Raw genomic sequence first — 27229 nt, 5'->3', positions numbered from 1 at the left:
TGTTTATTATCGCCCTAACATTTTCCATTTTTTTCATGTCTGGCATGAATAAGCTATCTGAATAGTAGAATAAACATTCAAAAAGCAAATATATAGTAGCCCAATATATACTGAGAAGAATTACAGACAATAACAGAAATTGGAAGATAGGTCTAAGAAGAATATCCTTAGATGTTTCATTATATTTTAAAACTTTCATTAAAAAAAAAGAAAAAAGGAAGATTTCTGGCTTTTTACTACTCCACATAGGAAAAGAAATGAGTAGAGGTTTCTAATCTAGAAAAACAGTACTTTGGATAAGAATCAAACCACTTATTCATAACTGAAATTAACTTTTAATACTAGTGGGAATAAATTCATTCTTGCCCTCTTGTCATCATTATGTTAAGTCAGAGAAATGGCGAAACCTATAAAAGCATTTTTTTTACAGTATTTTACGTAAACATGGTATACACTGAACCCTAAATTATTTTGCACAGGAATTATTTGTTCTAATTACTTTGTTAAATCTGTAATTACCATCCATAACTTTAATCTACCTGCTCCTTTAAGGAAAGGACAAATCATAAAAGCCTACTCTAAACCATTTAAAGCAATGGAATTCAAGAAAGAGCAAGAGTTATGAGTCAAAGATCTAGAAAAAGACCTCTTTCAAGAAGCTGACGTATGTACAGCAATATGAATTTAAAACCTCAACCAAGCTATTATAAAAGCAAAATGGCAGGAGTGACAAATTGCCAGGGGTGGGGGTGGGGACATGTAATTCTTTCAAATCTAATCCTGGAGTTAGCAAACTTTTTGTCACATGCCAGAAAGCAAGCATCTTGAGGCTTTTCAGGCCATGTGGTCTGTGTCACAAGTATTCAACTTCTGCCACTATGGTAGAAAGTAGCCACAAACAATACCTAAACGAAGAGGTGTAGCTAGCTCTATTCAACACTGTCACTTTCTTTACACACATAGGTGACTTTAGGATTTGGCCTGGGGGCTGTGATTTGCTGAACCTTGATCTAATTCCTAAATCCAGAGATATACTTTGCTAAAGGGCATCCTCTCAAAGTAAGGGATTTACATCTGGCTTAACTGCTAGTTATCGCTTCTAAATTTCAGCAACCAAAATACAAAATGAATAAGTATACAAATAAGGAAAATATTTGAGGAAGAGGAAAAAAAACACGTCTGCTGTAGCTAAAAAAATAGAAACTTCCAGGATTCCAACTCCTCCCTGATTAAATGCCTTTCCACTTTAACTAAGAAGACTTTTATCTTTATTCAACTATTTCCTTACCATTACCCATTTCTTTCATTTCTTTAAAGCAGATCTTCTAGTCAAACAAAATGTAGTTTTTACCAGTTAAAACAAAATTAGTGATAAGTAACAGCTAAAACTTTTCAAAAGTTTTTCTTGACCAAAGAAAAAGGATGAAGTTCACTATTTCATTCTTTCATTCAGACCACTTCCAACCAAGGCTAGATTTCAACTATGAAGTTAGTAGGAAAATGGTTTATCTACTTTCATGCCATCTTTGGAAAACTCTGTTTCAATGATGTAAAAAGAACTGGAAAAAAATAATAAAACTTCCTTTAACTGCTATCTCCCTTCTTTTCTAATCTTTATCCTTCAGGAGCTATATTCAAGATTAGATTTGGCCCTGTGGTATACTGGAATGGCTTGGGGGCAGTTTGCAACTCAGGTAAAATAAAACTCAACTCATTTCAGAGGTAAATATGGTTCTGAGTAAAGAGAGAACAAGTCATTAGAAAGAGCCTTCTGCCTAAGTACAGTATTACTGTTCACGCCAATGCCATATTTTAAACTGGTATGAGAGAGAATAAAAGGTACCTCTTAGAATCAAAGTAGATTAACATATTATCTCTCTTCTTTTGCTGAGTATTGGGTAGCTCCTTTGCTATTAAGTGCCACTCAATAAATGAAAGCAATCCCAGTGTTTGCTATTTCACGGCATTAAAGTATTTGATGGTTTAGCTCTCACTGCTAATGCTGTTCCCTTCACAAGGTGACATGTGCAAGTTACAATTTGGTAATGAGTTTTCAGCATTAGCTAAAGTCTGTTTAGTACATCCTTAAGAGAGGTATCCTCTGTGTACACACCAATATAGCTATTCAGTAATGTAGATAGAACACTACTAACTCCTATGACCCTACAGTGATGTTAGCTAAGAACGAGGCAATGTCACAGTGAATCTTTGACATTTAGAATAATATCTCTTCTAAGTAAAATGGGGAAATTGCTTTCAGAAACTTCTATTTGTTTAAAAGCTAGGCTGGCTTGAATTTTCATGCATTTCATGGCTCTGTGCTAGGTCAATTAAGAGGAGAGAACCAGCAAACATGATTGTGCCAATGTGGTCCTGGATGACCAAGAAGCACTCTAGTCACAGTATCGACACAGCAAAAGCCCATTAGCAGTGAATAGGAAGGGAGGGGAACCCACCAAACACAGCATTTCCACATCTATCAGATGGTCTCTACTTAATTTAAAATGTTTGTTGCTAACTCTGGATGGGGTACTGACAAATGCTGCAAAGTTTCTCTACAGAAATTACTTTTATAATTTGGTAATAGTTTAAAAAGCTCTATTTTCTCACATAAAATCTAAGAAACTAACAGAGCAATAAAGAACTTTTCAGCATACTACTTCTCAAAATTAGGATGGACTTAACAAAATTTGTTTTTGGTAGGCTTAAAAGCTCCATCTAAAGCAGCATATTCTGTACCTCTCACTTCTCTGCTTATTTAGTAATGGCAAAATCTGTCTACTGAAAGCCTTGATTATCAGCTGAAATGTTTTCCTAAAGATTCAGTCTAATTTCAGCTCCACAGTTTCTATGCAACAGAGCATTGATGGTCTCTAAAACAACAGTAGGTGACAGTTTTCACTTTACCATACTGTTACCCAACTAAAGAGGAGCTGCCATAGCCTATGTATTCTGAAGACAAAATATGGCTTCAACACAACATTTAGGGGTAGGTTCTAATCAAATGGTAGCATCATTACACTCCTATTAAAAGATGCATTTCTGTTTTACCAGAAGAGAGAATAACCATTCATTAGTGACACGGTACAGTTGTATTTATACATACAAGTCTCAGATTGCTTAAGAGTTACCCTTTGTATTCTAACTTCCTATCATCAAAGCATTGCCATTCTTTTCCTATTCACTTTCCCACACACTCAAAGCATTCTCAGGAAGGTTGCACACTACTGGTGTTCTCACAAATGGCTCACCAGTGCCGGCATGACCAGCCCCTCTCCCAAATCTCTTGTACAATTATCTACACCAAAACAATTTCTTAAACTACTATTTAAATACTCTTTAAAAAATTAATGATCAGTTAAAAGAAGCTAGAGATTTTTCACTTTTCTATTTGCTTATTGTAACTTGTAAGCATCTATTTGCCTGCATTCCTTAATAATCCTCCTTTATTCTCTGCATGCAAGACAGGGCATCTAAAGCTCTACATGTTTGGTAAATTCTTTCTGACTCTCAGTGCTGGATTAAGAATCTCAGAAATAACCCAGAATTGCCAAAAAAGGTCCCTTGAAGTTTTAAAAATCTTAGGAATGATTAAGTAACCAAACCTGATCAAAATTGTTCCCTTGATCAATTTATTGCAGTGTGATTGTGCATGATGTTTTCTGATAAATGCCCTGTAGTGTATTATTAAAAAGCAAAGCTCTTGGAGTCATCAACAATTTGCTGATGGTTGGTTTATGAATTACTAGGTTTGCAGACATAAGACATGGATTTAGTGAGGTTCTTCTATTGGACTGAAAATATAAACTATCACATATGTAGAAGGAAATGGAATTGTGGTTGCAATAAGAACCATAGTGTTGAATTTCTTCAACCACAATATTGCAGAAAAAATGTTTAAAATGTCATATAAAAGTTATCAAATATGGAGACCTGTGAATTTAAAAATACAATCCAGGCTCCTTTCACTGTAAAGTGACATTTTGATGTATAATATTGCTGTTACGTGAAACTAGGAGCCAAAGAGACTGGATGAAACTTTGGTAGTCAGCCTTACATGTTAATTCACCTGGACTAGAGCCATTTCCTAACACCCAAAGATATACAAGCACTGTGGTTTACAAATACCAATCAGGAAGTTGCAGTACGGCTCAGTGCTGTTCAATAACTGTAAAACAAAAACATTTCCTTCCCTGCTTTCCTCTTCCTCAGCACAACACTCAAGCTCCCCAAAGCAGGAGTACCTATTGCAAACACTCTGCTGCTCATTTCACTTCCAGTTGCCTAAAGTGCTTCAGGTGATGCTGCCCATTAGAATACTGCTCCAAGACGGCTGCTTACATGAAACAATCAGGCAAAGTATCAGATGCCTTGTCATGGCAAAGATTAAGTCTAACCTTTCAAAACAAAAAGAACCACTAGGATTCTTTTTTTCCTCCCTTCTTCTTGAAATGTGAAACTGCTTGTTCTGGCAGGGAAGAAAAGAAGAAAATTCCCCTCATCATCACCATCATGATTATTTCCTCTTGTGGCTGGCTGGTTCAGATGACCAAGGCTCCTGCCTCATTTTTTAGATCTGGGCAATTACAGCCAACAGATGATATGGACCAAAGTACAGTGTTCAAACATGACTGGTAGATAAATGGTTATTTATCATTGTTTTTGTTAAAAAAAACTTTTTTTTTTTTTTTTATAAAGTTAACAAACCAAGGCTGTTAATCCCTGAATTAGAAGGTGATTTGCTTGATTATTTTCCGAAGTGTGAGGTGGGGAGGAGGGGAGAAGAGCCTCTAGTGCTTTTTGTATGTTGCTGATCCTCTAGTTTGGCAACACCTTGGGAGCATCTTCTGATCTGGTGATGCGGCAATTTTGTGAATTTAAGTACCAGCCTGTGGCCCTGATGCTGGCTACTTACGGCCCAGAGGGGAAGAGGGTCTGCCCCCTCCCCCTCGATGTTTCAATCTGGCCCAGTAGTGGAAACAGAGCCCGGGGCGGTTTCCCCCAGAAGCAACTGTCTCTTCTTGAGAAGGAGACTCTTCCTCGGCCTGTCCTCGAGACGTGACAGTTGTTTCAGGGGAGATGCTATGAGGTCCCTCCAGGGGTATACAGCCAGGGTGGTTTTTTGCGAAAGTGCTGATTCAAGATGGCCTGGAAGGGGAAACTTTTGCCACAAACATGACAGTGAAAAGGTTTGTTGCCTGTGTGCTTGCGGATGTGATACTCCAGCTGATCCTTCCGGGTATACTTCTTGCCACACATGCGGCAGACGAATGGTGTGATTCCCATGTGCAGGCGCATGTGGCGGTCCAGGCTTCCCTTCTGATTGAAAGATTTGGCGCAGTAGATGCAGGTGAGACGAGGGTTGTACCGGAACCACCGCTCAGATACTTCCTGCTCTCGGAGATACTCCACATAGCCACTTACTCCCATCATTGCAGACTCTTCTACCTGTGCCAGGTGAGGAAAATAAGCATAAAGAATATATATTATTATGAGTTCCTGTTGTGGCGCAGCAGAAACAAATCTGACTAGGAACCATGAGGTTTCGGGTTCAATTGCTGGCCTTGCTCAGTGGGTTAAGGATCCAGTGTTGCCGTGAGCTGTGGTGTAGGTTGCAGATGCAGCTCGGATCCTGTGTTGCTGTGGCTGTGGTGTAGGCTGGCAGCTATAGCTCCGATTAGACCTCTAGACTGGGAACCTCCAATATGCTTCAGGTACGGCCCTAAAAAGCAAAAAAAAAAAAAAAAAAAAACCCAAAAAACCAAAACAAAAAAGAACATATTATTAAGTATATATAGTAAAGACTTTAATCTATTTTTACCTCTGTTACTAAGCTTTATGCTTATTTTTAGTAGAGATCCAAGGAGGAAATTAATTACTACCAAATAGTAAAGATGTTTAAAATAGAAATTTAAAAAAAAGAAAAATCGAGGACACTTTTATAATGATAGGAGAATCTAAGTCCACTCATATCATCCATTTGGACTCTTAATTTGCAAATTAGTCTAGACAATCAGGTAGGTACTTAGGCAGTGTTGGTCCAATAGAACTTTCTGTGATGATGGAAATGTTCAATAATCTGCACCATCTAATATAGCTGCCACCAGGAACATGCAGCTATTAAGCATGTATAATATACTAGTGTGACTGAGGGGTTGAATTTTTTATTTTAATTGCTTTCCATCAATTAAAATTTAAAGAGCCACATGTGACATGGCTAAAGGCTACCATATCTGACAGTACAGAATACATTATGGCAAGCATATTATAAATTATATTTATGGCACTATCACTGATACCAAATTTAACCTAGTAGTAACTAGCTTTATAAAAACGTATATAGGAGTTCCCGTTGTGGCACAGTGGTTAACGAATCCGACTAGGAACCATGAGGTTGCAGGTTCTATCCCTGGCCTTGCTCAGTGGGTTAAGGATCCGGCATTTTGCCATGAGCTGTGGTGTAGGTCACAGACACGGCTCAGATCCAGCGTTGCTGTGGCTCTGGCATAGACCAGTGGCTACAGCTCTGATTCGACCCCTAGCCTGGGAACCTCCATATGCCGCTGGAGCGGCCCAAGAAATGGCAAAAAAAAAAAAGTATAATTTGTAGGTGATTATTCTTTTTACCCCAAGATATTTTAGGACCAACATATTTTCTTCATTCTAAAGACTAATCAAAGCCTGACCAGAGAAAACCGGCAAAAGAGCTGGGAAAGGAAATTAGGCTGAGATATGAATTTACTAACTTGGTTATTTCTTCTGATAACCTTTTCACAATTTGATACTAAGTATTTACTGACTATTGTTTACCAAATACAATGACAAGTACCATGGAAAAACAAGTACAAGATTTGGTTTCTGATTTTGTCCTCTGGACAAAAAGCAGACCAAACCAAAGAGAAGCAGGGGAAATACATAGTCCTAATGATTTTGCTAATTCACTTTTCAAACTGTTTATACTAAAGGTAGGGGCCAGTGAAATACATTCCATAGACATATTATCATCTAATTTTATGTACTTATTATTTATAGTGATTTAAATTGACTTAAATGGATTAAAGTAAATAATGTGTGATTTATATATTATTTCTCTGATCTCTCTTAGTTTATAAGTGTCTCTCCACTAAGTTAAATTTCTTACATTGTGAAATAAACTTAAGACATTAAAAAAAGGAATTATTATAGGAGTTCCCGTTGTGGCACAGTGGTTAACGAATCTGACTAGGAACCATGAGGTTGCGGGTTCGGTCCCTGCCCTTGCTCAGTGGGTTAACGATCCGGCATTGCCGTGAGCTGTGGTGTAGGTCGCAGACGTGGCTCGGATCCCGAGTTGCTGTGGCTCTGGCGTAGGCCGGTGGCTACAGCTCCGATTGGACCCCTAGCCTGGGAACCTCCATATGCCGTGGGAGCGGCCCAAGAAATAGCAAAAAGGACAAAAAAAGAAAATAAAAAAAAACTCTGCTGTTGTTAATTAGATAACTAACCCTTTACGGTTTTTTTTATTTTTATTTTTTTTTGCTTTTTAGGGCAACGACATATGGAAGTTCCCAGGCTAGGGGTCGAATCAGAGCTAAAGCTGGGGCCTGTGCCAAAGCCACAGCAATGCCAGATCCCCAACCCACTGAGCAAGGCCAGGAATCGAACCCACATTCTCATGGATACTAGTTAGATTGTTTCCACTGCACCACAACAGGAAATCCCCCCTTTACATTATTGCAAAATAAATGCTTTCCTTTTCCGAATGAATTTCTTTTAATAAAGGGCAAATAATATAGTTTATTTATTTTTGCTTTTTAGGGCCTCACATGCAGCGTATCAAAGTTCCCAGGCTAAGGGTCAAATTGGAGCTATAGCTGCCGGCCCACACCACAGCCACAGTAACTGAGGATCCAAGCCACATCTGTGACATATACCACAGCTCACGGCAACGCCAGATTCTTAACCCACTGAGCGAGGCCAGGGATCGAACCCGTATCCTCATGGATACTAGTCAGGCTCATTTCTGTTGAGCCACAATGGGAACTTCCTGATACGGTTTAAAACTCATTAAGTTTTAGACACAATAGTATGTTGAATGCCCATAACCCAACAATTATCAACCCATGAACAATTTTGTTTTTTCTTTGCCTCACCTATTTCTCTTTTTTGTATTATTTTTTGAAGAAAATCCTAGACATAATTTTACACATAAATATTGTAGTACATATCTCTGAGATAAGGATTCTTAGTGTAGTCAAAATACCACTATCACACCTAAAAAATCCCAGTAATTCCTTAGTATCAATCTTGTTTTTTCTCTGTGAATTGTGCACATGAGCAATCTAAATCAAAGTACTCAATACATGAAATAAACATGGTTTCCACCTATCTGAAAGCTGGGTGGGAAAGGAAACATTATATTCCTTTGAATGAATAATTTAAAATTTTAGATTTATAAATGCTTTATGTTCAAAATTCTATATTAAAATATCACCTGGAAGTTCCTGTCGTGGTGCAGTGGTTAACAAATCCGACTAGGAACCATGAGGTTGCGGGTTCAGTCCCTGCGCTTGCTCAGTGGGTTAAGGATCTGGCGTTGCCCTGAGCTGTGGTGTAGGTCGCAGACGTGGCTCGGATCCCGCATTGTTGTGGCTCTGGTGTAGGCCAGCGGCAACAGCTCCGATTAGACCCCTAGCCTGGGAACCACCATATGCTGGGGATGCAGCCCTCAAAAGACAAAAGACAAAAATAAATAAATAAATAATAAAATACCACCATTCAGAAATTACTGAATTGTTTAGCCTGCTAACTTCTGAAGTCATTGTGTGCATGTTTGTATATAACACACATACATTTTGAATAAAAATCTTACATATATATATGCAAAAATATGTAAGCATTTTAAATATGTAGGAGGAAATTACATATGCATAGCAGAGGTAAAGTACCAATACAAAGAAAAAAATAATATGTAAAAGTTGACTCTGGATTAACTAGAGAAAGATGAATCTAACTGGCAATTAATCATATCTTTTTTCTGATTTTCTAAAAGGTGTTTTGTCTCCTTTCACATACGTTAGCTAACAATGCTCTTCAGCATTTGCAGCAACAGAAGCAGGTTTGGGAAGCAGTATGTGAAGTCAAGCACTGAATAGTAAGGGTGAGGTTTTAGATAATTTCTTTTCTTTTTATTGCTTTTTAGGGCTGCACCCAAGGCATATAGAAGTTCCCAGACTAGAGGTTGAATCAAGAGCTACAGCTGCCAGCCTACATCACAGCCACTGCAAGGCCAGACTGGAGCTTTGTCTTTGACCTACACCACAGCTCCCGGGAATGCTGGATCCTTAAACCACTGAGCGAAGCCAGGGATCAAACTCACATCCTCATGTATACTAGTTGGGTTCATTTCTGCTGAGTCACAGTAGGAACTCCTAGATGATTTCTGATTTGTTTCACAAAACTTTTTTCTGCTCTGATTCAATCAAAACTGAACTCAAGGAGCTCCCACTGTGGCCAATGGAATCCGTAGCGTCTTAGGAGTGCTGGGACCCAGGTTCAATCCCTGACCTGGTACAGGGCACAGTGGGTTAACGATCCTGTATTGCCACAGCTTCGGCTTGGGTTGCAACTAGAGCTCAGATCTGATCCCTGGCCCGGGAACTCTATGCCGTGGGGCAGCCAACAACAATAACAAAAACCTGAACTCCCATAAAGAATGAGGAATTATCCCACTAAAAGGTCCTGGGTGACCATGGAAAAAGCCCAGAATAAATTCTCATAGGTTTAGTTTCCCAATCCATAAAATGAAAAAGTTAGTATATGTTTTGCCAACTCCATTGGATTCTCATGGAAATCAAATGTAATAGTGCCTTGAGATATCTTGAATGCCTTATACTTTACAGCAATTAAGGGTGCTGGAACCTGGGTTCAAATCTGCATCCTACTTAGTGTTTGATTTTGAGCAAGTTATTTAACTAACCCTGTGTGTCAGCTTCTTCATCTGTAAAGTGAATACAATAACAGTATCTACCTCATAGGTTGCTATGGGCATTGAATGAATTAATACACTAAAGTACTTAATACAGCACAGTAAATGTTAGCTATTCTTAAACATTACGAAAATTCACAATATTATTCATAATCTTCAGGATACCAATTCCCTAAAAAAATTGTCTAATAAATTGTCTAATAAATTTTATTGGAGTATATTTGACTTACAAAGTTGTTAGTTTCAGGTGTATAGCAAAGTAAATCAGTTATAGATAAACATATATCTACTCTTTTTCAGATTCTCTTCCCATATGGGTTATTATACAGTGTTGAGTTGATTACCCTGTGCTATACAGTAGGTAGGTCCTTGAAAAACTGCCTAACTTTAAGAAAGTAATGTCATGCCAGTACTGTCCACAAGAAGAAAGTAAATGTATTTTAGTTATTTTAGTTATTTGTGACGAACCTCAATCAGAAAACTCACACATTATGATCAATTTCACCTAAAAAGTATTGCAATAAAGTTGCAATAAAAGAGCAAATAGGAGTGCCCTTGTGGCACAGTGGGTTAAGGATACAGGGTTGTCACTGCAGTGGCTCGGGTCACTGCTGTGGCATGAGTTTGATCCCTGGTCCATGAAGTTCCACATGCTATGGATGTACCCCTGCCCCCCCCCACACACAAAAAAAAGCAAATAAATGAGCATAAAATGAACATTAGGTCCTTGTCAAAGACAACAATATATCTTTGGCAGTTTTATTCCTTTGAACTTTAAAGAGAAGCAAAACCAAAAATATCTGCCTCGTAATTCTGTCAGTAAGAATTGGATCATTTCACTCCTTCCACTCAGCACTTCTCTACTGATTGTAAACTCTGTAAGCACAAGGACAAATCTGCATGCTAAATATATGCCAGAACTTGTTGTGCCTGATATGTAGTAGGTGTTCAATAAATATTTTTCAAATGAATTATTCCATACAACGAAAAATTCCGTATGTAAGGAGGCTTTCCATATTTTCTAAAACAAACACCAGTCTAGATTCTTGACATGGTCTTTAGAGCTATCATTCTAATTGTCAATTACTGCTCTTTTTTTTTTTTGGCTGTGCCTGCAGCATGCAGAAGTTCCTGGGCCAGGGATTGAACCCACACCACAACGGTAACCAGAGCCACAGCAGTGACAAACCTGGATCCTTAACCTGCTGAGCCACCAGGGAAGTCCTAATCTTCAATTATTAATCAGAGGGACTTCAAAAATCATCTGATTGGTTCATTAATTTTATTTAAAGATCTTCCAAACTAAGGACTTCACAGCCAGCTAAATAATTACTTATTGAGTAGCTGTCTCTTTATTGGGCAGTAATCTTAGTTACTGAGAACTACTTAGAGGTAAAACAACTCCCATTTAGTGGGTACCTGATAAGAGCATGTCTGATATGAAGACTGGAAAATGTAGATTCTGCTCTCAAGGAGATATCAATGTAGAAGGAGACAGAGCTTCCGTTGTGGCACAGCAGAAATGAATCCAACTAGTATCCATGAGGATGAAGGTTCGATCCATGGCCTCGCTCAGTGGGTTGGGGATCCTGCGTTGCCATGAGCTGTGGTATTGGTTACAGACACGGCTCGGATCCCAAGTTGCTGTGCCACAAGCCGGCAGCTGTAGCTCTGATTCAGCCCCTAGCCTGGGAACTTCCATATGCCACAGGTGTGGCCCTAAAAAGAAAAAAAGGAGAGGGACAAATTAATGTAAATGAGAAAAGAATAATTTACATGAGTCAGGAGGTAATTAGGAAAAATTAAATGGTACCATCTGCAAATGCTACATTGGTCTAAGAAGGGGAGATCAAGGAAGATTAGGCTAATTAGAACAGATGGAACTAGGAGTTAGTGGACCCAGACACCTGGAAAGAAGTGAGTATCCTAGACTCAAGGTGCAGAGCTAGAAAGAAGTTTGATGTGGTTTGAGGCACAGATAAAGTCTGACTGTTTGGGAGAGACAGTTAATACTGATGAACAGTGAGGAAAGCTAGGTTAGAAAGATTACATATTACTTGGAAAATTAGGCCAAGTGTTTTAACCTGCATGTCATAGAAAAAGGAAAAAAAATATATAATGTTTTGAATAAAGGAATGACCTTAGTAGTCTATTCCAGTTAAATCTCCTTTATAATCAGGAAGCTCTTCAATCCTATCAAAACTTGTTCTTATAATGTCAGTCTATATCCTGTTTTGGGTCTCTGTGGTACGGAAAAATAGTTTCTGAGTAGACTCACCATAACAAACTTTTATACACGTTAAGGCATATATTAACTTATTTCTTAATATCAACTCCAGACTATATAACATCTCCTATTTCTTTATAACCTGTACTTTCTGCTTTATTAGTTGGGTAAACACCATTGTAGAACTCCAATTTTTAATTCTTATCCCATCAACATATGGAATAAGTTCTCTCTTCCAACTACTTTAAAAACCACACCTAAGGAGTTCCCGTCGTGGCGCAGTGGTTAACGAATCCGACTAGGATCCATGAGGTTGCGGGTTCGGTCCCTGCCCTCAGTGGGTTGGCGATCCGGCGTTGCCATGAGCTGTGGTGTAGGTTGCAGACGCGGCTCGGATCCCGCGTTGCTGTGGCTCTGGCGTAGGCCGGTGGCTACAGCTCCGATTCAACCCCTAGCCTGGGAACCTCCATATGCCGAGGGAGCGGCCCAAGAAATAGCAGCAACAACAACAACAACAACAACAAAAAAAGACAAAAAGACAAAAAAAAACCCACACTTAAATTCTCTTGAATAACACTTTCCTTAAGTGGATACTGAGTTCTATAACTGGCTTTTAAGCACTCCTATTCCCACAACACCATTACCCAAATCTATATAGTCTTATCTCTATGTGTTTTGTATTTCTGTCAGTCTGTCTTAAGGCCCCATTTAGTTGTAAGGTCGGTCTTTTTTTTTTTTTTGTCATTTCTAGGGCCGATCCTGCGGCATATGGAGATTCCCAAGCTAGGGGTCGAATCAGAGCTGTAGCCACTGGCCTACGCCAGAGCCACAGCAACGCGGGATCCGAGCCGCGTCTGCAACCTACACCACAGTTCAAGGCAACGCCGGATCATTAACCCACTGAGCAAGGGCAGGGACTGAACCCTCAACCTCATGGTTCCTAGTTGGATTCGCTAACCATTGAGCCACGACGGGAACTCCTGTAAGGTCTGTCTTATTGCTGTATTTATTTTCACAAGTCACAGTCATCATTATCTTATTTGAAAGATGAGAAGAAAAAGGGCTCTAATTATATGAGTAAATTTATTTTCCTTCAAGCTCCTAATATTTTCTCAAATACCTTATTAAAACTAAAAAGTTTTGTAATAATGGTTATAATTCCCTTTCTGGTACCAAATAGTATGATAATATGTAAGTAAATAATAGTCTGTAATAATGTCTTGCTGCTGTTGCTATTGTATGTACACAATAAGCATCCAATAATTTAGACAAAAATTAAACAAGATACTATCAGTATAGTGCAGAAGATAAAAAATCAGCTAAGCAGTCTTAATCCACCAGTATTTCCTTCTAAAGGTCCACAGTGTTTACACTTTATTGTGTTCTACTTGGTGAGTTCACATCTTTAAAAACAAAAATCAATCTTCAGTGATAGACACCTGTGAGAAAAAACAAAAATAACAACCAACTACATAGAGTATTTGCTAAGAAGGATAGCAAAGCGAATAGAAGACATCATTCCTATCCTTTCTAGAACATTTTAATCTAACAAAACTTTTAGGAAGACAATAAATGAAAAGCTATAAGCATTCTAAGAAGCAAACAGGACACAAAAATGTATAAGCAATTTATTTACAAATATATAATACTATACAAGAGAAGAGTTATGTAATATAGGCTTTTTATTGTTTTGGCTGAGCCCACAGCTTGTGGAAAGTTCCTGGGCCAGTGATCCAACCGATGCTACAGCAGCAATCCAAGCTGCTGCACTGACAACGCTGGATCCTTAACCCACTGTGCCACATAGGAACTCCTAGTTATTCAGTTTAATATCCAAACATATATAAAATAAAACTTCATCCCAGGTCCTAAATTACCTGCATGTGGTTTTCAGAGGTTATTTTTATTACTCTCAAGACTACAGACTGGTTCCTATAATCAGAAAAGAGTTCCACGATCTTATTTTTTTCTACTTCCCAAACTGCCAACACCGAAAGTGTACTTCCTGCATGCTCACAAGAAAGAACAAAGAGAAAGTAATCAAATACAGTATTTCTTTAACAGGGCCAATGGAACCTCTCCTACATCTTTACTTTACTTTTTTTTTATATCTTTCTTTTCTTATTCATTATACTATGTTCACACACAGTGGCAAGTTCTTCAATGACTGTAGCAATTCTAAATCCACAACTACATACCTGTGAGCTGGGTTGCTTAGGCTCATCCATTCTCCCAGGAGACTCACTTCGGGCTCTGTGTCTCTCCGTCAGAGGAACAACACTGCCAGAGGGGCTAAATCTGTCAGAAGAGGAGCAAAAAGAGGACTAATAAAAAAGCAGCATCAAGAAACTAAAAAATAGTGTATACCTCCTTTATCCCATGGCCTAGGAAGGGGAATAAATTGAACAAACAGCAGCTTTCTAAAAAATCCTTTCACAGAGTCAGTATGGAATCATACATGAAATAAGAAAAGTTTGCCCTAGTAAATTGAAGAAATACAATATGACATAAGTCCTAGGCCATATGACCTGGTGAAGCTAAGGCTAAATATAAGCTTCTACCCTTACATAAGTGCTAAGAGACCAAAAAGGAATCATTTAAAACTGGGTCTATAATTTTGTTTCTTCTGTGTAACTTTTAGGTTTTCAGTTGTTTCTTTCCCAAAGCCTCCTGATAAGCTGCTATATATTTTAGACTGTTGACATAGATCATGGAGAGTAAAAATTTTTGCATTTATTATTTCTGATACAGTTCTAACATGGGAAGATAACAGGGCTAACATAGGGAGGCAGTAAGTATTATGCTCGAGAATATTTTAGCTATGAAGGACGCAAGAAGGAAAGTACTCGAATCAAGACCAGCTGAAGTGGATCCAGTATATACTCTCTGAATTTCTGTGACACATGTGTCTCTCAAGACTGGATGTGAACCAAAGCAATAGCTTTTTAGCTATCATTAATCATACAGTCAATTTTATTTTTTTAATTAATTTATTTTTTGCTTTTTGGGGCCACACCTGTGGCATATGGAAGTTTCCAGGCTAGAGGTTGAATTGGAGCCACAGGTGCTGGCCTACGCCACAGCCACAATAACACCAGATCCATGCTGAGTCTGAAACCTATGCTATCGCTCATGGCAACACCAGATCCTTAATCCAGAGCAAAGCCAGGGATTGAACCTGCATCCTCCTGGATACTAGTCTGGTTTGTAACCCACTGAGCCACAAGAGGAATTACTGTGATTACATTAATTTAAAAAGAACAATCACTGCTGGTACCATAATTCCTTGAATTTGGTAGTGGGGGCAAAAAAAAAAAAACCAGTGCTACAAAGAAAAATGAAACTCCCAGAAGCCACCTATCTGTGTAAGAACATACCAAGGAAGGGTAATGCTGCCAGATTCCCAGCTGATAATCAACTCTCTTTCTAAAATTCTGAGGAAGCCCTGGCTATCACTGATCCTACTGTGACTATGGATGCTTTTCTGATTCATGGAAGTGTCTAACTTTACCATAGTTCTCACAACACTGTGAATACTTCAGTACTAGGAACTTCCTGCTTTAAAAGAATTAGAATGCAAGTCTTTTTTTTTTTTTTTTGGTCTTTTTAGGGTTGCACCCTTGGCATACAAAAGTTCCCAGGCTAGGGGTCCAATCGGAGCTGTAGCCGCTGGCCTACACAAGAGCCACAGCAACACAGGATTCGAGCTGCGTCTGCAACCTACACCACATCTCATGGCAATGCCATATCCTTAACCCACTGAGCTAGGCCAGGGATCGAACCTGCAACCTCATGGTTCCTAGTCGGGTTCGCTAACTGTTGTGTCACGACGGGAACTCCAGAATGCAAGTCTTTTGGCACACTTCTAGTCCCCACAACATCAACTTATTTTGACTAATTAAGGAAGACGCTCTTTGTATCACACAGAGGTCCTGCTTTAGCGATGTCTGCATAACAGCCATTAGATGGGCAAAAAAAACCCAAAACTTACCTGTCAATTTCACTGCTTGTTGGTCTAGCCACTTTGGCTCCTGAAGATCCTAAACTGTAATTTTCCTGTCCTACAGAACCATGGCCTGTGGTGTCAATCACCATGGCTGTGACTTCCTCTGCACTACTCCCATCTTCTCCGGAAGGCTGATTCTCAGGCCCAAGCCACTCTTCTAGATTTTCAGTTTTGATGTGTACTGCTCCAAGGACTCTAACTTCATCATCGCTCCGGGCCCCTCTGTCGGCTACTCCCGTCTCCACATACCACTGTCCTGCTCGGTTGATCCTCAGGATGGGCTCCCTGCTCTCGACATCAGAACTCTGCTCAATTATCTGAGGGCTGGTGGACTCCTCAGGAGGACTGAGCTCCCTGATATCCAGCACCGTGCTAACCTGACCTCGCCGGTTTCCCTTTGGAGTATTATGTCGGGGGCTAAGAGAGCGGTTCAGATTTGGTGTAACTCTGTGAGACTCTGGAGGTCCCTCTGGATGCTTTGTCCTCGTTTGACTTAATTCAGCTTCAACCTCGGCCACATTAATTTTGAAATGAATGCCCTCCAGGATCTGTGTACATTTGTCTATAATATGCTGCATTTGCAGAAAACTAGCAGCTGTCAGGTAGCTGATGATATCTGCCAGTTGCAGGCATATTCGCCCCGTGTAACAGAAAGAAAGGAGCTGCTCGAAAACAGTAGGGTTCTTGATGACTGAGATAGAGACAGTACTCATCTCATTCAAGGACATGTGATCTCGGAAATAGGGGGAGCTGGCTGCCAGTACCACTTTGTGAGCCCTAAAAGCTTGTCCTTGCACATTGACCACGATGTCACAGAGACGTCCCTGCATGCGCAGTTGGTTTAGATGGCTTAGGACTGAGTTGCTGAAATCAGGTATCTCCAGTTGTATGTTCCCACCTTTCTCCATGGTCGTGTCTGAGGGTATAGGCAGGCATTCAACCCTGCTAAAAGAAGAAACCATATCCTCATTAATAATTATAATTTCACTCTACTCAGGCTTTCTAATCCAAACCTATTAAAATATTATTTGGTTAAATTTCAAAATCTCTAAGTAAAAAGAGATACTTTCCTTATGTTCAAATATGGAAAAGTACCAACAGGTTTAACAGTGTAGGTTTCGCAACAAGATACCGTTTAAACCAAAAATTGATTGTTAGGCTTTTAAAAATTCAAACTATGTCCATACTTTCCTTCTTAACAAGCTATGTAACATCAAAACTGAAGTTCAACGGGGGAGGGGAGCAGTTGTGAGTTCTTATTTTTTAAGTGTTAATCATAATGTATTTGCACACAATATAAAATCCAGTGACAATTTTTCTTTGTAGAAAGAAAGACAGCTTTTTAAATAATGTTAATTATTCACAGATGGGCTGATCAGACACCCCTTAATACTTTACTAGATGCTACATGGGTTATGTTTATTATTTTAAAAAGTGATGAATATCCCACATGAATATAAGCCATTATTTCTAAACTGAAAAGTCAGAGCCCCAACAAAAAGGATTTGGGTTTAGGACTGGGAGGCAAACTCTAGGTTGTAAAAAATGCCAAGCTGTGTCAGGACTCAAAATGCAGAGAACTTGGAAGTTCCTGCTGTGGTGCAGCATGTTAAGATCCAGGGTTGTCTTTGTGGTAGCATGGGTTTGTTCCCCATCTTGAGAACTTCCATATGCCAGCGGGTGCAGACAAAAAAAAAAAAAAGAAAAAAAGATGCAGAGAACTTGAAGAAGGTCACACTTAGGATTAGGAAAGGGTAGGTAAACCTGCCTCTATCTAAATTCAAAGTTGGAGATTTCAGGGTGGTAACGACACTGATTCTGAAATTTAGTTCCCCAAAGCTGTTAATAAAAAACAAGTAACAAAGCATTCATCATGTATGGCCAGTATTTTTACATTAAAAGATTTTTTTTAAAATAGCTGAACCATTAAGCCTGTAACCGCATCCAATAGTCTTCACCGGTTGAGAGTAGTTTGTATAAATCCCATAAAGAAGACATTGACTTGAGCTCAACGTGTTTCCATTTATCCGTAAATTTAGAAGACATTACATGGTTACCTAAGACCTGAAACTTCAGGAATTTATGCTGACTAGCTCACGGTATTGCCCCGCATTTACAACAGACTTATCAGTAAATAGGAAGTGTATACACTGCTTCTGAGAACCAACTTTAGCCAATCTGACCTTTTTCCAAAGCGTTTTGGTTTGTTTTGAAACTTTTAATCCAATAAGAGCCTCTGTCGATGCCATCATGAATTCAGATGTTTATTTTGGAGCCTACACCAGCGCCTTTTTTGTTTGCTCTTTCCGGCAATTCCCCAGTGAGGAGGAAGCCCCTGGAGTAAGTAAGGTCTTTCTCTACCGTCGGCACTGGAGGGGTGAGAGCTGTAAAGAGGGAGAATAGGGAACCGCATGGGGTTGGCCACTCTGGTACTTGAGTGGCTTTCGTCGCCTTTAGGAGACGGGGAAGGGGAAACGAGCAGAAGATAGAAATGCCACCAAGGACCAGAAGCGAAAAGGGGAGCAAGGCATGCGTGGGGCAGGGGAGCGAGCAATCAGGTGAGGGTAAAGGACCGGGAAGGGGGCGGCGCCCAGGGACCCGATCCAGGCGGTAGGCGTAGGCGGGCGGGGAGCTGCCCAGAGGTGGGTGTGTGTATCTGGGTGTGTCCGGGCTGCCGTGGGGGAGGGGGCCGCCCATCCCGGGGTCCTGAGGGAGGGGCTCGCCGAGGGGGCGGGTCCGGCAGCTCAACCCGGCCCGGGGCCAAGAGGGTGGAAGGTCTCCCGGTGCCTTGAGGCGGGGTAGGAGGGAAGTGGCTGAACGCCCCAGGAGTACGCTGTGGCGGAGACCAGGCGAACCGGCCCCAATGCAGGGCAGCAGGACCCGCTTGCGGGGCCCGAGCCCAGTTAAGGAGCAGCACCTACCTCCGGGGGTGGAAATGGGCCGGAATGGGCCGGAACACCGTCCCGGAAGTGAAACCCCCCACCCCCTCCCCCAGAGCGGGCTACGTGCCGGAAGGAAATCACTCACCCTTACACCGCCCCTCTCCCCCCTCCCCCAGCGCTTTCCGTCCCTCGCGCCCCCTCCCCTCTCTTCTTTTCCTCCTCAGTCGGTAGGAGGGCGGGCGCTCTGTGTCACGTGGCCGGCCTGTCCACGCCCACAACGGCGAGCAGGAGCTGGTCAAGAGGTGGGGCCAGGGGGGAGCTTAGCGGACGGAAAGGAGCTACGGTTGGAGGAGGAGACTGAGGAGGTGGGGGGAGACTGGAGAGGGAGGCTGGCGGAGAGAATGCGTCGTGACGTCACGGAAGAGTCCTTATATACTGGCGCCTGGGCGCCATCTCAGTCTTTCGAGGCTGCGGGTTGGCTCTAGGTGAGTGTGTCTTCTTTGTTTAAGTAAATCCTTGGTCTGAGGCCTCCAGTTTTTGGCAGTTAAAATCGCCAGTCACTTTTAGGCCAGTCGCAGGCCTTCGCAGGGCTCAGAAGATAAGAATGGTGGAGCAGTGCGCGTTGGGTGGCCGGCGTGGCCTGATTTGTATTCGATTTGTTGGGTCGCACTCCGGAAAAACCTCGGCTCGGGGCCCTGCCTCTGATGAAGCTTGTGTTGGTAGGGACATCTGAGACTGTTGATGAATGCCAACGGCTCTGATGGCGGTGCTTGCCGAGTTGCCGAGCGGGTTTCTGTTAATGCCTTCTGCTCTTGCCTCTTCCCGTCTCTGAGTAAGGCCACGTGAGCCTCTAAATGGCTGCATTCCCCAATGCAGCATTAGTGCCCTCAGAATGCTCCTGTGAAATTTTGAGTGGTGTAGTAAACGACCTGCAAACATGATGGGGAGATGACAATGATTAGATGTGGGGAAAAAACGAATTTTGGGAGTTCTTTGATGGCCTAGCAGGTTGAGGCTCCTGCATTCTCCGCTGTGGTTCTGGCTGTGCCGCGTAGATTCGATCCCCGGACCAGGAATGCCCAGACACTATACTGCATGTGTGGCAAAAAAGAAAATACAAAAGAAAAAAATGGAATTTTGAAAATCCCTAATCTTTTCTAGGAATGGTGCTAGGGATGAATGCAATGTGGCTTTTGATGGCTTCTGATGGGCAGGTAAGAAACAGCTAAATGGAGAAGAATGGGATCTGCTTAGGTGATTTTTTTGTTAAGCCTATGATGGTTAAAGAGTAGTGGGCAGAAGGAATTTCTGAAAAATTCAATTCTGAGGCTTAAATTCTTAAGATATTAATGGTTAGCTTAGCAACGCAGTATGTTTCATTAGACTTTCTTTGTTTTCTAGCTAAGTGCCAAAGATATGAGAATCGCTGCTGGGGTGAGTTACAGAAATTCCCTCCACCAGGGGTGTTAGGTTGAAATTCCTCTGAATGTGCCATAATGATGACATTTTATTTGCTACTCTTGACAGTGAGGATGACGAGAATCCTTACCACCATTATTCTAACTGAGGCACACCAAAGGGTGGTTTAGAGGACATAGAAATTGCTCCTAAGCTTACATGAAACTGTTTCTTCCCAGGTTGTAAAGCGCAAGCTTAACACTGTATTTGTGGGCAAAAAGGTGAGAAACCTTTTTAAAATCTGTATATACCCAGTGCTGTCCAATTCTTTGTATTTTTAGGGGTTGACAAATCATTGTTGATGCTTAAATTAGCATTTTGCTCCCCTTTTCAAACCTGAAATTCTGCACCTTAGTTTTATACTTAACTTGGGGGGATCTGAAGAAACAGATACTGTGATGGTTGCATAGTTCAACAGATTGAATCATGAAAGAGATAACATTTGACTGATGTATCTGGGTTAGGAAAACTTTGGCTAATAGCATAAGCAAAGTACCACTTCTAATCTGACTTCTATTTTTGTAGGTGCTAGGCAGAGTTAGCTGAAAGGTGAAGAGGTAAGTAAAATTGTAATTGAACTAAACATTGGTGACTGGGCAAAGATGACAGAAAGCCTCTGATGGGTTTTCAGGACTGCCTTTTAATACACGTGAAGCAATCCTACCATGAAGTGCTTGGACAGTGCTGAATGCATTAAGGCCAAATCCTTGTCTTGTTACCATAAGGTGTATTGCTTTGGAAGAGCAGCCTGTGTGATGATAAGCATATACTGACTGAACATGAAGGTCTTATATTAGCTCTATCTGATTTCAGGCATTTTTTAGGTTTCTGGGGAATAATTCATCTTTGACTACTGTAAAACCACTCTTTATTTCTTTAGGTGAACTTGTCTGACATGTCTGGACCAGCCTTTTTAGTGGGTAAGCATTAATGTTTAAAGCAAAATTTAGTAGACTCAAAACTTAGGGTAATGCTGACAAGGTAGAATGCCTAAACTAATTTTGTATGTTTGATTTGCAAATGTATGTTGAGCATGCTTTAGCAGGGTTTTTGTAATGATGTTGAGCAAATGTCTGACCTGAAATAAGCATGTAGACAAATCTAACACTGAAGGACCCTGTGACAAAATAAATGAGAATTTAATGTATGATTGACCTTTTAGTGAAAGTGTCATTTCCTTTATAGGTACCTGGTATTATCTGTGGATGGCTTGTATGGGGTAAGACATGAAAACAGTTCTTTGGCTCTTGGCACTTGGGGTTTTTGTTTTTATAATGTGCTAGTCTTAGTAATTGTGATGGTGTTTTCTGGTGTTGGACAGTGGGAGTATTGAAGCTATTTTGAAATGTGTCTGAAGAAATTTTTTTCAGGTGCAGATTTTGAGGACCTTTTGTATAAAGGTATGTATGTATTTTTATCAATTGTACTAGTTAGTAAGCAAGATGCTGTTAGTGATGATTTATAAAATTAAACAGATGGGAATCTCTCTGAAAAATAATGAAGATTTTTAAAAACTGAAACAGTGTTCAGAAGTTTTTTAAAAATTATGTTTCTACCTATTAAATTTCATTAAGTTTCATTAAATTCTGCAGGTGTGAAGAGGCCTTGGCTACAAAGGCATTGGAACATGCCTTAAAAGGTATTGTAGCCTTAAGTTAGGTTTCTGTTTTATGTGATTTTTTTTTTTAAGCCGATACAATGATGATAACATAGTTCAGCAGATTTGACAGTGATGAGCAAATAACTGTCTTTCGCTCCTATCTGATGTATCTGGCTGTAACAATTCTGTTTATACTGTTGAAAGTGGAAGTTTGCAGTTTCTCAGAAATGTTAATGGATTTGGATAAGCCTAATGACTAATGCAGATGTCCTATACTATTAAACTTAAGTCATAGTCAAGCTTAGGGTTACCAAGAGGGAAACTGAGGGCACACTACTACATACAAGGTAGCTAACCAGGGACCAACTATAGCACAGTGTGGTCTACTCAGTGTTAACCTAAAGCTAATACAACTTAATTCAACTATACTCCAATAAAAACATTAAAATTCCAGAATTACCAATTGACATTTAGATGAAGACAAGCTCTAACACATTCTTGTGAGGAAGTTTTTATGGTATATAATGTACATAATGCCAGATGACTTGTTTAGTTGATTATTTTAGAATCATTTTTTAGATCAGCTTGGGATTCATAGCAAAGTTACCACATACCATGCACACAATATCTAGCACTGGAATAGCACGTTGGGGTTCACTCATGTTCTGAGTGGGGACAAGTGCTGACAAACACAACATACAAAATATGTTCACTGTCCTAAAATTTTTCACATTTTCAAACAGGCAGATCTTCTGTTACCCTGAAGATTTCAAAGTAAGTCAGCCTTTTATATATAGTTATTATATATATGTTTGAATGTAACCACTGATGTGATGATTCTGCCAAATGAATAAGATGATATCACCCATAAACCGTTCCATTTTGATTCTGAGGTTACTAACAAGTATCACTTAAGTCTTGGGGGATTATTTTACTGTGATCTAACATGTTCTTTCCTTTTTAGGGCATTTATGAGCAGCAGTCAACGCAACTTAACCAATTGACAGGTGAGGCTTGAAAATATTAGTATTGTTCTAGAATTGTTCTAGAATACATGATGATCTCACCCTAACTTGAACTCTCTCACTGATTATGTGTGATGATGATCAAAGATCTGATATTCTGTTTGCCAAATGCAGTTAGAACTGAAACAAGGAAATGGGAACTAAAAATTGCTTCTTTGTTTTTTGCAGGTAGCTGGATGGATGCTTGTGGGATGGATAGAAGAAAAGTAAACAACTTTGTATTTAATAAATGTTTTTTACTTAAAAGCCATCTGAAGTGTACTCATTTCAATTTCATGGGAGGAAGGGAGGTGGGGCATTTTTGTAATTAAGACTTAATGGCATATTTTTTGCAGAAATTTTCTGAAGGGCCTTGTCAGTTTGTCAAGGATTGGGTTTATGGCCTGAGGCTAGAAAAGCAAAAAAAGCTTAAACCATCTTTATGCTGTGTAAGAAAGTTCCCTAACAAGGACAATATATTGAAAAACAGCCTCAGTGGTCCTTAATTTCTAAACTGGGGCAATAAATAAGCCATTAAAATATTCAGAATATTGGGGGAAATCACCATTTGCTGTTAGTAAGCACCAGGGTAATGAGTCTGGCAAATGTTAATACCAAATATGGTATAATGGCCATTGGTATTCATTGATAATGAAAAGGCCTAGAATAAAGATGTTTGAAAGTTTTACCTGCTGGATTGGTTTCTAGGACCTCTGGGTACTTAGGTCTTCTAGTGCTAGAGGAGTAAATAGTTGAGTATATATATTATGGTAGTACAGTCAGCCTGCCATGGATTTTAAAACAATACCTAGTGTTATTAAACACTGATTTCCCATGCCTGATTGGGTTTAGTAGTTTATGGGCAAGTATTTTAGTCAACAGTTTATTTCTTATAAAATGTTGAAAAATCACTTCATAATCCCAATGATTAGCTGTATTTACATTTAATAGGCAAATAGCTTGGAGATGATGCCGGTTTAGGTCCAAACCGCTAAGCCATTGTCAGTCCCGTGATTGCTTTCCCAGTGCATATAGAAGGTAGGTCTATACTGTGGCCTAAAACTTGTATGGCATTGTTTTAGAACATGCATTTAAAAAATGGGGTAGACTGGAGTTCACTTTGTGGCTCAGCAGTTAACGAGCCCAACTGGGATCCATGAGGATGTGGGTTCAATCCCTGGCCTTAGTGGGTTAAGGATCCAGTGTTGCCATGAGCTGTGCTGTGGGTTGCAGATGCAACTCAATCCCGCGTGGCTGTGGCTGGTATAGGCTGGTCTAATTTGACTCCTAGCCTGGGAGCCTCCGTGTGCCATGGGTGTGGGCCTAAAAAGCAAAAACTAAAAAATAGAGTAAAATTGGATTATCAAAATAAATATACTTCTGTCAAATGCTATTGGGATAATCAGGAAATAAGTACAAAATAATGAGTTTTTAAAAGGGCAGCTCAATTTGGGTTAGCATAATAGAGGAAGATAGCTCCAACAACAATGCTATTAGTTAGCTCATTTTGGCTAAAACTTGGAATATCATATCTATATGATATATATATAGAGGCTAGGACTTGGTGCTTTCACTGCTGTAGCCCATGTTCAAACCCTGGTCTGGGAACAGATCCCACATGCTGTGGTGAAAAATAATTAATTTTTCGTGTTTTTTCTTTAGAACATAGTCATTGAAACTTGTAGTATATATACTACATACACAACCTTAGGCAAAATTCTTTCAATGTGTAACATTGTAAAATATTGGAAACTATGCTGATCTATATTTTGACTTAATGGAACAAGACAGGAACATTGAACCAGAGAGGTTTATACTAGTAAGACTTAAAAAAATCTTCCTCTCTAACTTTGTACTTTCCACAGCATATACAATGCCCTGAGAGGACTCATGAGAAAAATGTTAATCACAGCTTTAAGACCTTGCTTTGGAAAGAACTAATGAGAAAGCAGATCAGAAGGGTGAGACTTCATTTTTGTTTTCAAATAAGCGGTCTTAATTTTTCTTAGAGAAAAAGTTTAAATCAGCTTATTGTAACTATATATAAACATTTTTTGCAGCTTACAGGTAAAGTCCATTGCTTCATTTATACAAAGTCTATGAGCTTAACCACCATAACTGTCAGATCCTTAACCCACTGAGCAAGCCCAGGGATCGAACTTGTAACCTCATGGTTCCTAGTTGGATTGTTTCCACTGTGCCACGATGGGAACTCCTCCATACCACATCTTAATCCATTCATCTGTCAGTGGACATTTAGGTTGTTTCCATGTCTTGGCTATTGTCAATGGTGCCTCAGTGAACATACCAGTGCATGTATCATTTTCAAGGCAACTTTTGTCAGGATATATGCCCAAGAGTGGGATTGCTAGGTCATCTGGTAGTAGTTATTTAGTTTTCTGAGGTACCTCCATACTGTTTTCCATAGTGGTTGTACCAATTTACATTCCCACCAACAGTACCTTTTTTTTGAGGGCTGCACCTGTGGCAAATGGAGGTTCCCAGGCTAGGGGTTGAATGGGAGCTGCAGCTGCTGGCCTACACCACCGCAATGCAGGATCAGAGACATGTCTGTGACCTACACCACAGCTCATGGCAATGCCAGAGCCTTACCCACTGAGCAAGGGCAGGGATCAAACCTGCGTCTCTCACGGATGATAGATTCATTTCTGCTGAGCCACGACAGGAACTCTTTTTATTTTTTTTATGGTTTCCTTTGCTGTGCAAAAGGAAAGATCCCATTGGTTTATTTTTGCTTTTATTTCTGTTGCTTTGGGAGACCGACCTAAGAAAATATTTGTACAGTTGATATCAGAGAATGTTTTGCCTATATTCTCTTCTAGGTGTTTTATGGTGTCTTACCTTACTGTTTAAGTCTTTAAGCCATTTTGAGTTTATTTTTGTGCATGGTGTGAAGATGCATTCCAGTTTCATTGATTTACATGCAGCTGTCCAGTTTTCCCAGCACCACTGATGAAAAGATGGTCTTTTTCCATTTTATATTCTAGCCTCCTTTGTTGAAGATTAATTGACCATAGGTGTCTGGGTTTATTTCTGGGTTCTGTATTCTATTCCATAGGTCTCTATGTCTGTTCTTCTACCAGTACTACATTGTCTTGATTACTGTAGCTTTGTAATATTGTCTAAAGTCTGGGAGAGTTATGCCTCCTGCTTGGTTTTTGTTCCTCAGGATTGCTTTGGCAATTCTGGGTCTTAACCCACTGACCCACAATGGGGAAATCCTTGTTTTTAAAACTTAGACATAGGATAAGTCTAAATTCCCTAGGAAGTAGGGGAGATTGGATTTGAAGCTGAAACCTGGCTTACAGTTAACAATTAGTTTGTGCACTCCAAAATCCCAATTGTGTTGTTTCCAACTGTTAATTAACAGCAACCAGTTTCTTAGTTTCTCAGAAAACACTTATTTAAAATTTCAAGGAGTTCCCTTGTGGTGTGGTGGGTTAAGGATCTGGCATTTCAAGGCAGTGGTTTGTGCCACTAATGAGGTATGGGTTTGATCCCTGGCCCAGGAACTTCTATATGCCATGGGCATGGCCAAAAAAAATTTCACCCATTTCAATGATGATCTAAAATAGTGACATTTCAGGAGTTCCTTCTGTGGCACAATTGGATCAGCAACATCTTGGGAGCGCTGGGAAGTAGGTTCGATCCCCAGTCGAGCACAGTGGGTTGTGTCTGGTGTAACTGTAGCTGCGGCTTAGGTCGTAACTGGGGCTCAGATCTGATCTCTGGTCTGGGAACTCCATATACATGGGGTGGCCAAACAAACAGTGACATTTCCCTGGATTTCACATTAAGGTTGTGTTTTTCACTTTTTCCTCCTGACAGGCAGGACTGAAGAAAAGCTGTGTGATGCCCCAAATGACTAGGTCTCTGTGATGCTAGTCCAGGATTGTATGACTTCTAGGGACCTGGGTCTTTGGTGTTTGTAGCCTAGAAAATATTCTCTGGATTTTCAGTATCTTTTGTAAGTCTCATTTCCAGGAAAGAAAGACTATTTTGGTCAGAATTAGGCTCTAGGAGTTCCTGTTGTGGTGCAGTAGAAACGAATCCATGAGTTGTAG

At 40.1% G+C, this 27229-nt stretch overlaps 1 protein-coding gene, 1 long non-coding RNA gene and 10 other non-coding genes across 15 annotated transcripts; 11 read left to right on the top strand and 1 right to left on the bottom strand.

Annotated features, from left to right (window-relative positions):
- Positions 1–229: 229 nt before the first annotated feature.
- On the bottom strand, positions 230–19199 carry ZBTB37 (zinc finger and BTB domain containing 37). The gene is given in 6 exon segments (XM_047752511.1): positions 230–5002; positions 5004–5123; positions 5125–5448; positions 14393–14492; positions 16186–17145; positions 19122–19199. Coding segments are annotated over 5 exon segments (1512 nt in total). The 5' UTR covers positions 17109–17145; positions 19122–19199; the 3' UTR covers positions 230–4957.
- A 288-nt stretch (positions 19200–19487) lies between these two features.
- LOC125110861 (uncharacterized) lies at positions 19488–23415 on the top strand. Of its 4 annotated transcripts, XR_007130753.1 has the most exons (12): positions 19488–19567; positions 20244–20296; positions 20484–20516; positions 20720–20761; positions 21066–21097; positions 21421–21460; positions 21726–21759; positions 21911–21940; positions 22133–22179; positions 22884–22914; positions 23105–23147; positions 23334–23415. It is a non-coding gene; the product is annotated as an uncharacterized LOC125110861 (long non-coding RNA). The 4 variants fall into 4 exon arrangements; XR_007130752.1 differs by lacking the exon at positions 19488–19567 and having other exon boundaries at positions 19574–20296; XR_007130754.1 differs by lacking the exon at positions 19488–19567 and having other exon boundaries at positions 19574–20296; positions 21862–21940.
- Positions 19773–19852, top strand: LOC125112263 (small nucleolar RNA SNORD74). The gene has a single exon (XR_007131062.1). It is a non-coding gene; the product is annotated as a small nucleolar RNA SNORD74 (small nucleolar RNA).
- LOC125112288 (small nucleolar RNA SNORD75) lies at positions 20352–20413 on the top strand. Its single transcript, XR_007131086.1, has one exon. It is a non-coding gene; the product is annotated as a small nucleolar RNA SNORD75 (small nucleolar RNA).
- Positions 20572–20653, top strand: LOC125112251 (small nucleolar RNA SNORD24). Its single transcript, XR_007131052.1, has one exon. It is a non-coding gene; the product is annotated as a small nucleolar RNA SNORD24 (small nucleolar RNA).
- On the top strand, positions 20931–20997 carry LOC125112284 (small nucleolar RNA SNORD77). Its single transcript, XR_007131082.1, has one exon. It is a non-coding gene; the product is annotated as a small nucleolar RNA SNORD77 (small nucleolar RNA).
- Positions 21288–21349, top strand: LOC125112264 (small nucleolar RNA SNORD44). Its single transcript, XR_007131063.1, has one exon. It is a non-coding gene; the product is annotated as a small nucleolar RNA SNORD44 (small nucleolar RNA).
- On the top strand, positions 21591–21655 carry LOC125112286 (small nucleolar RNA SNORD78). Its single transcript, XR_007131084.1, has one exon. It is a non-coding gene; the product is annotated as a small nucleolar RNA SNORD78 (small nucleolar RNA).
- Positions 21984–22065, top strand: LOC125112256 (small nucleolar RNA SNORD79). Its single transcript, XR_007131056.1, has one exon. It is a non-coding gene; the product is annotated as a small nucleolar RNA SNORD79 (small nucleolar RNA).
- LOC125112265 (small nucleolar RNA snR60/Z15/Z230/Z193/J17) lies at positions 22231–22313 on the top strand. The gene has a single exon (XR_007131064.1). It is a non-coding gene; the product is annotated as a small nucleolar RNA snR60/Z15/Z230/Z193/J17 (small nucleolar RNA).
- LOC125112260 (small nucleolar RNA SNORD47) lies at positions 22961–23036 on the top strand. Its single transcript, XR_007131060.1, has one exon. It is a non-coding gene; the product is annotated as a small nucleolar RNA SNORD47 (small nucleolar RNA).
- On the top strand, positions 23187–23265 carry LOC125112254 (small nucleolar RNA SNORD81). The gene has a single exon (XR_007131055.1). It is a non-coding gene; the product is annotated as a small nucleolar RNA SNORD81 (small nucleolar RNA).
- Positions 23416–27229: the final 3814 nt, after the last annotated feature.

This window comes from Phacochoerus africanus, chromosome 11, assembly GCF_016906955.1.
Source record: "Phacochoerus africanus isolate WHEZ1 chromosome 11, ROS_Pafr_v1, whole genome shotgun sequence".
In the NCBI taxonomy this organism is placed as follows: Eukaryota; Metazoa; Chordata; class Mammalia; order Artiodactyla; family Suidae; genus Phacochoerus; species Phacochoerus africanus.
The sequence above is the reverse complement of the archived record's forward strand: the minus strand, read 5'-3'. Positions and strand labels throughout refer to the sequence as shown.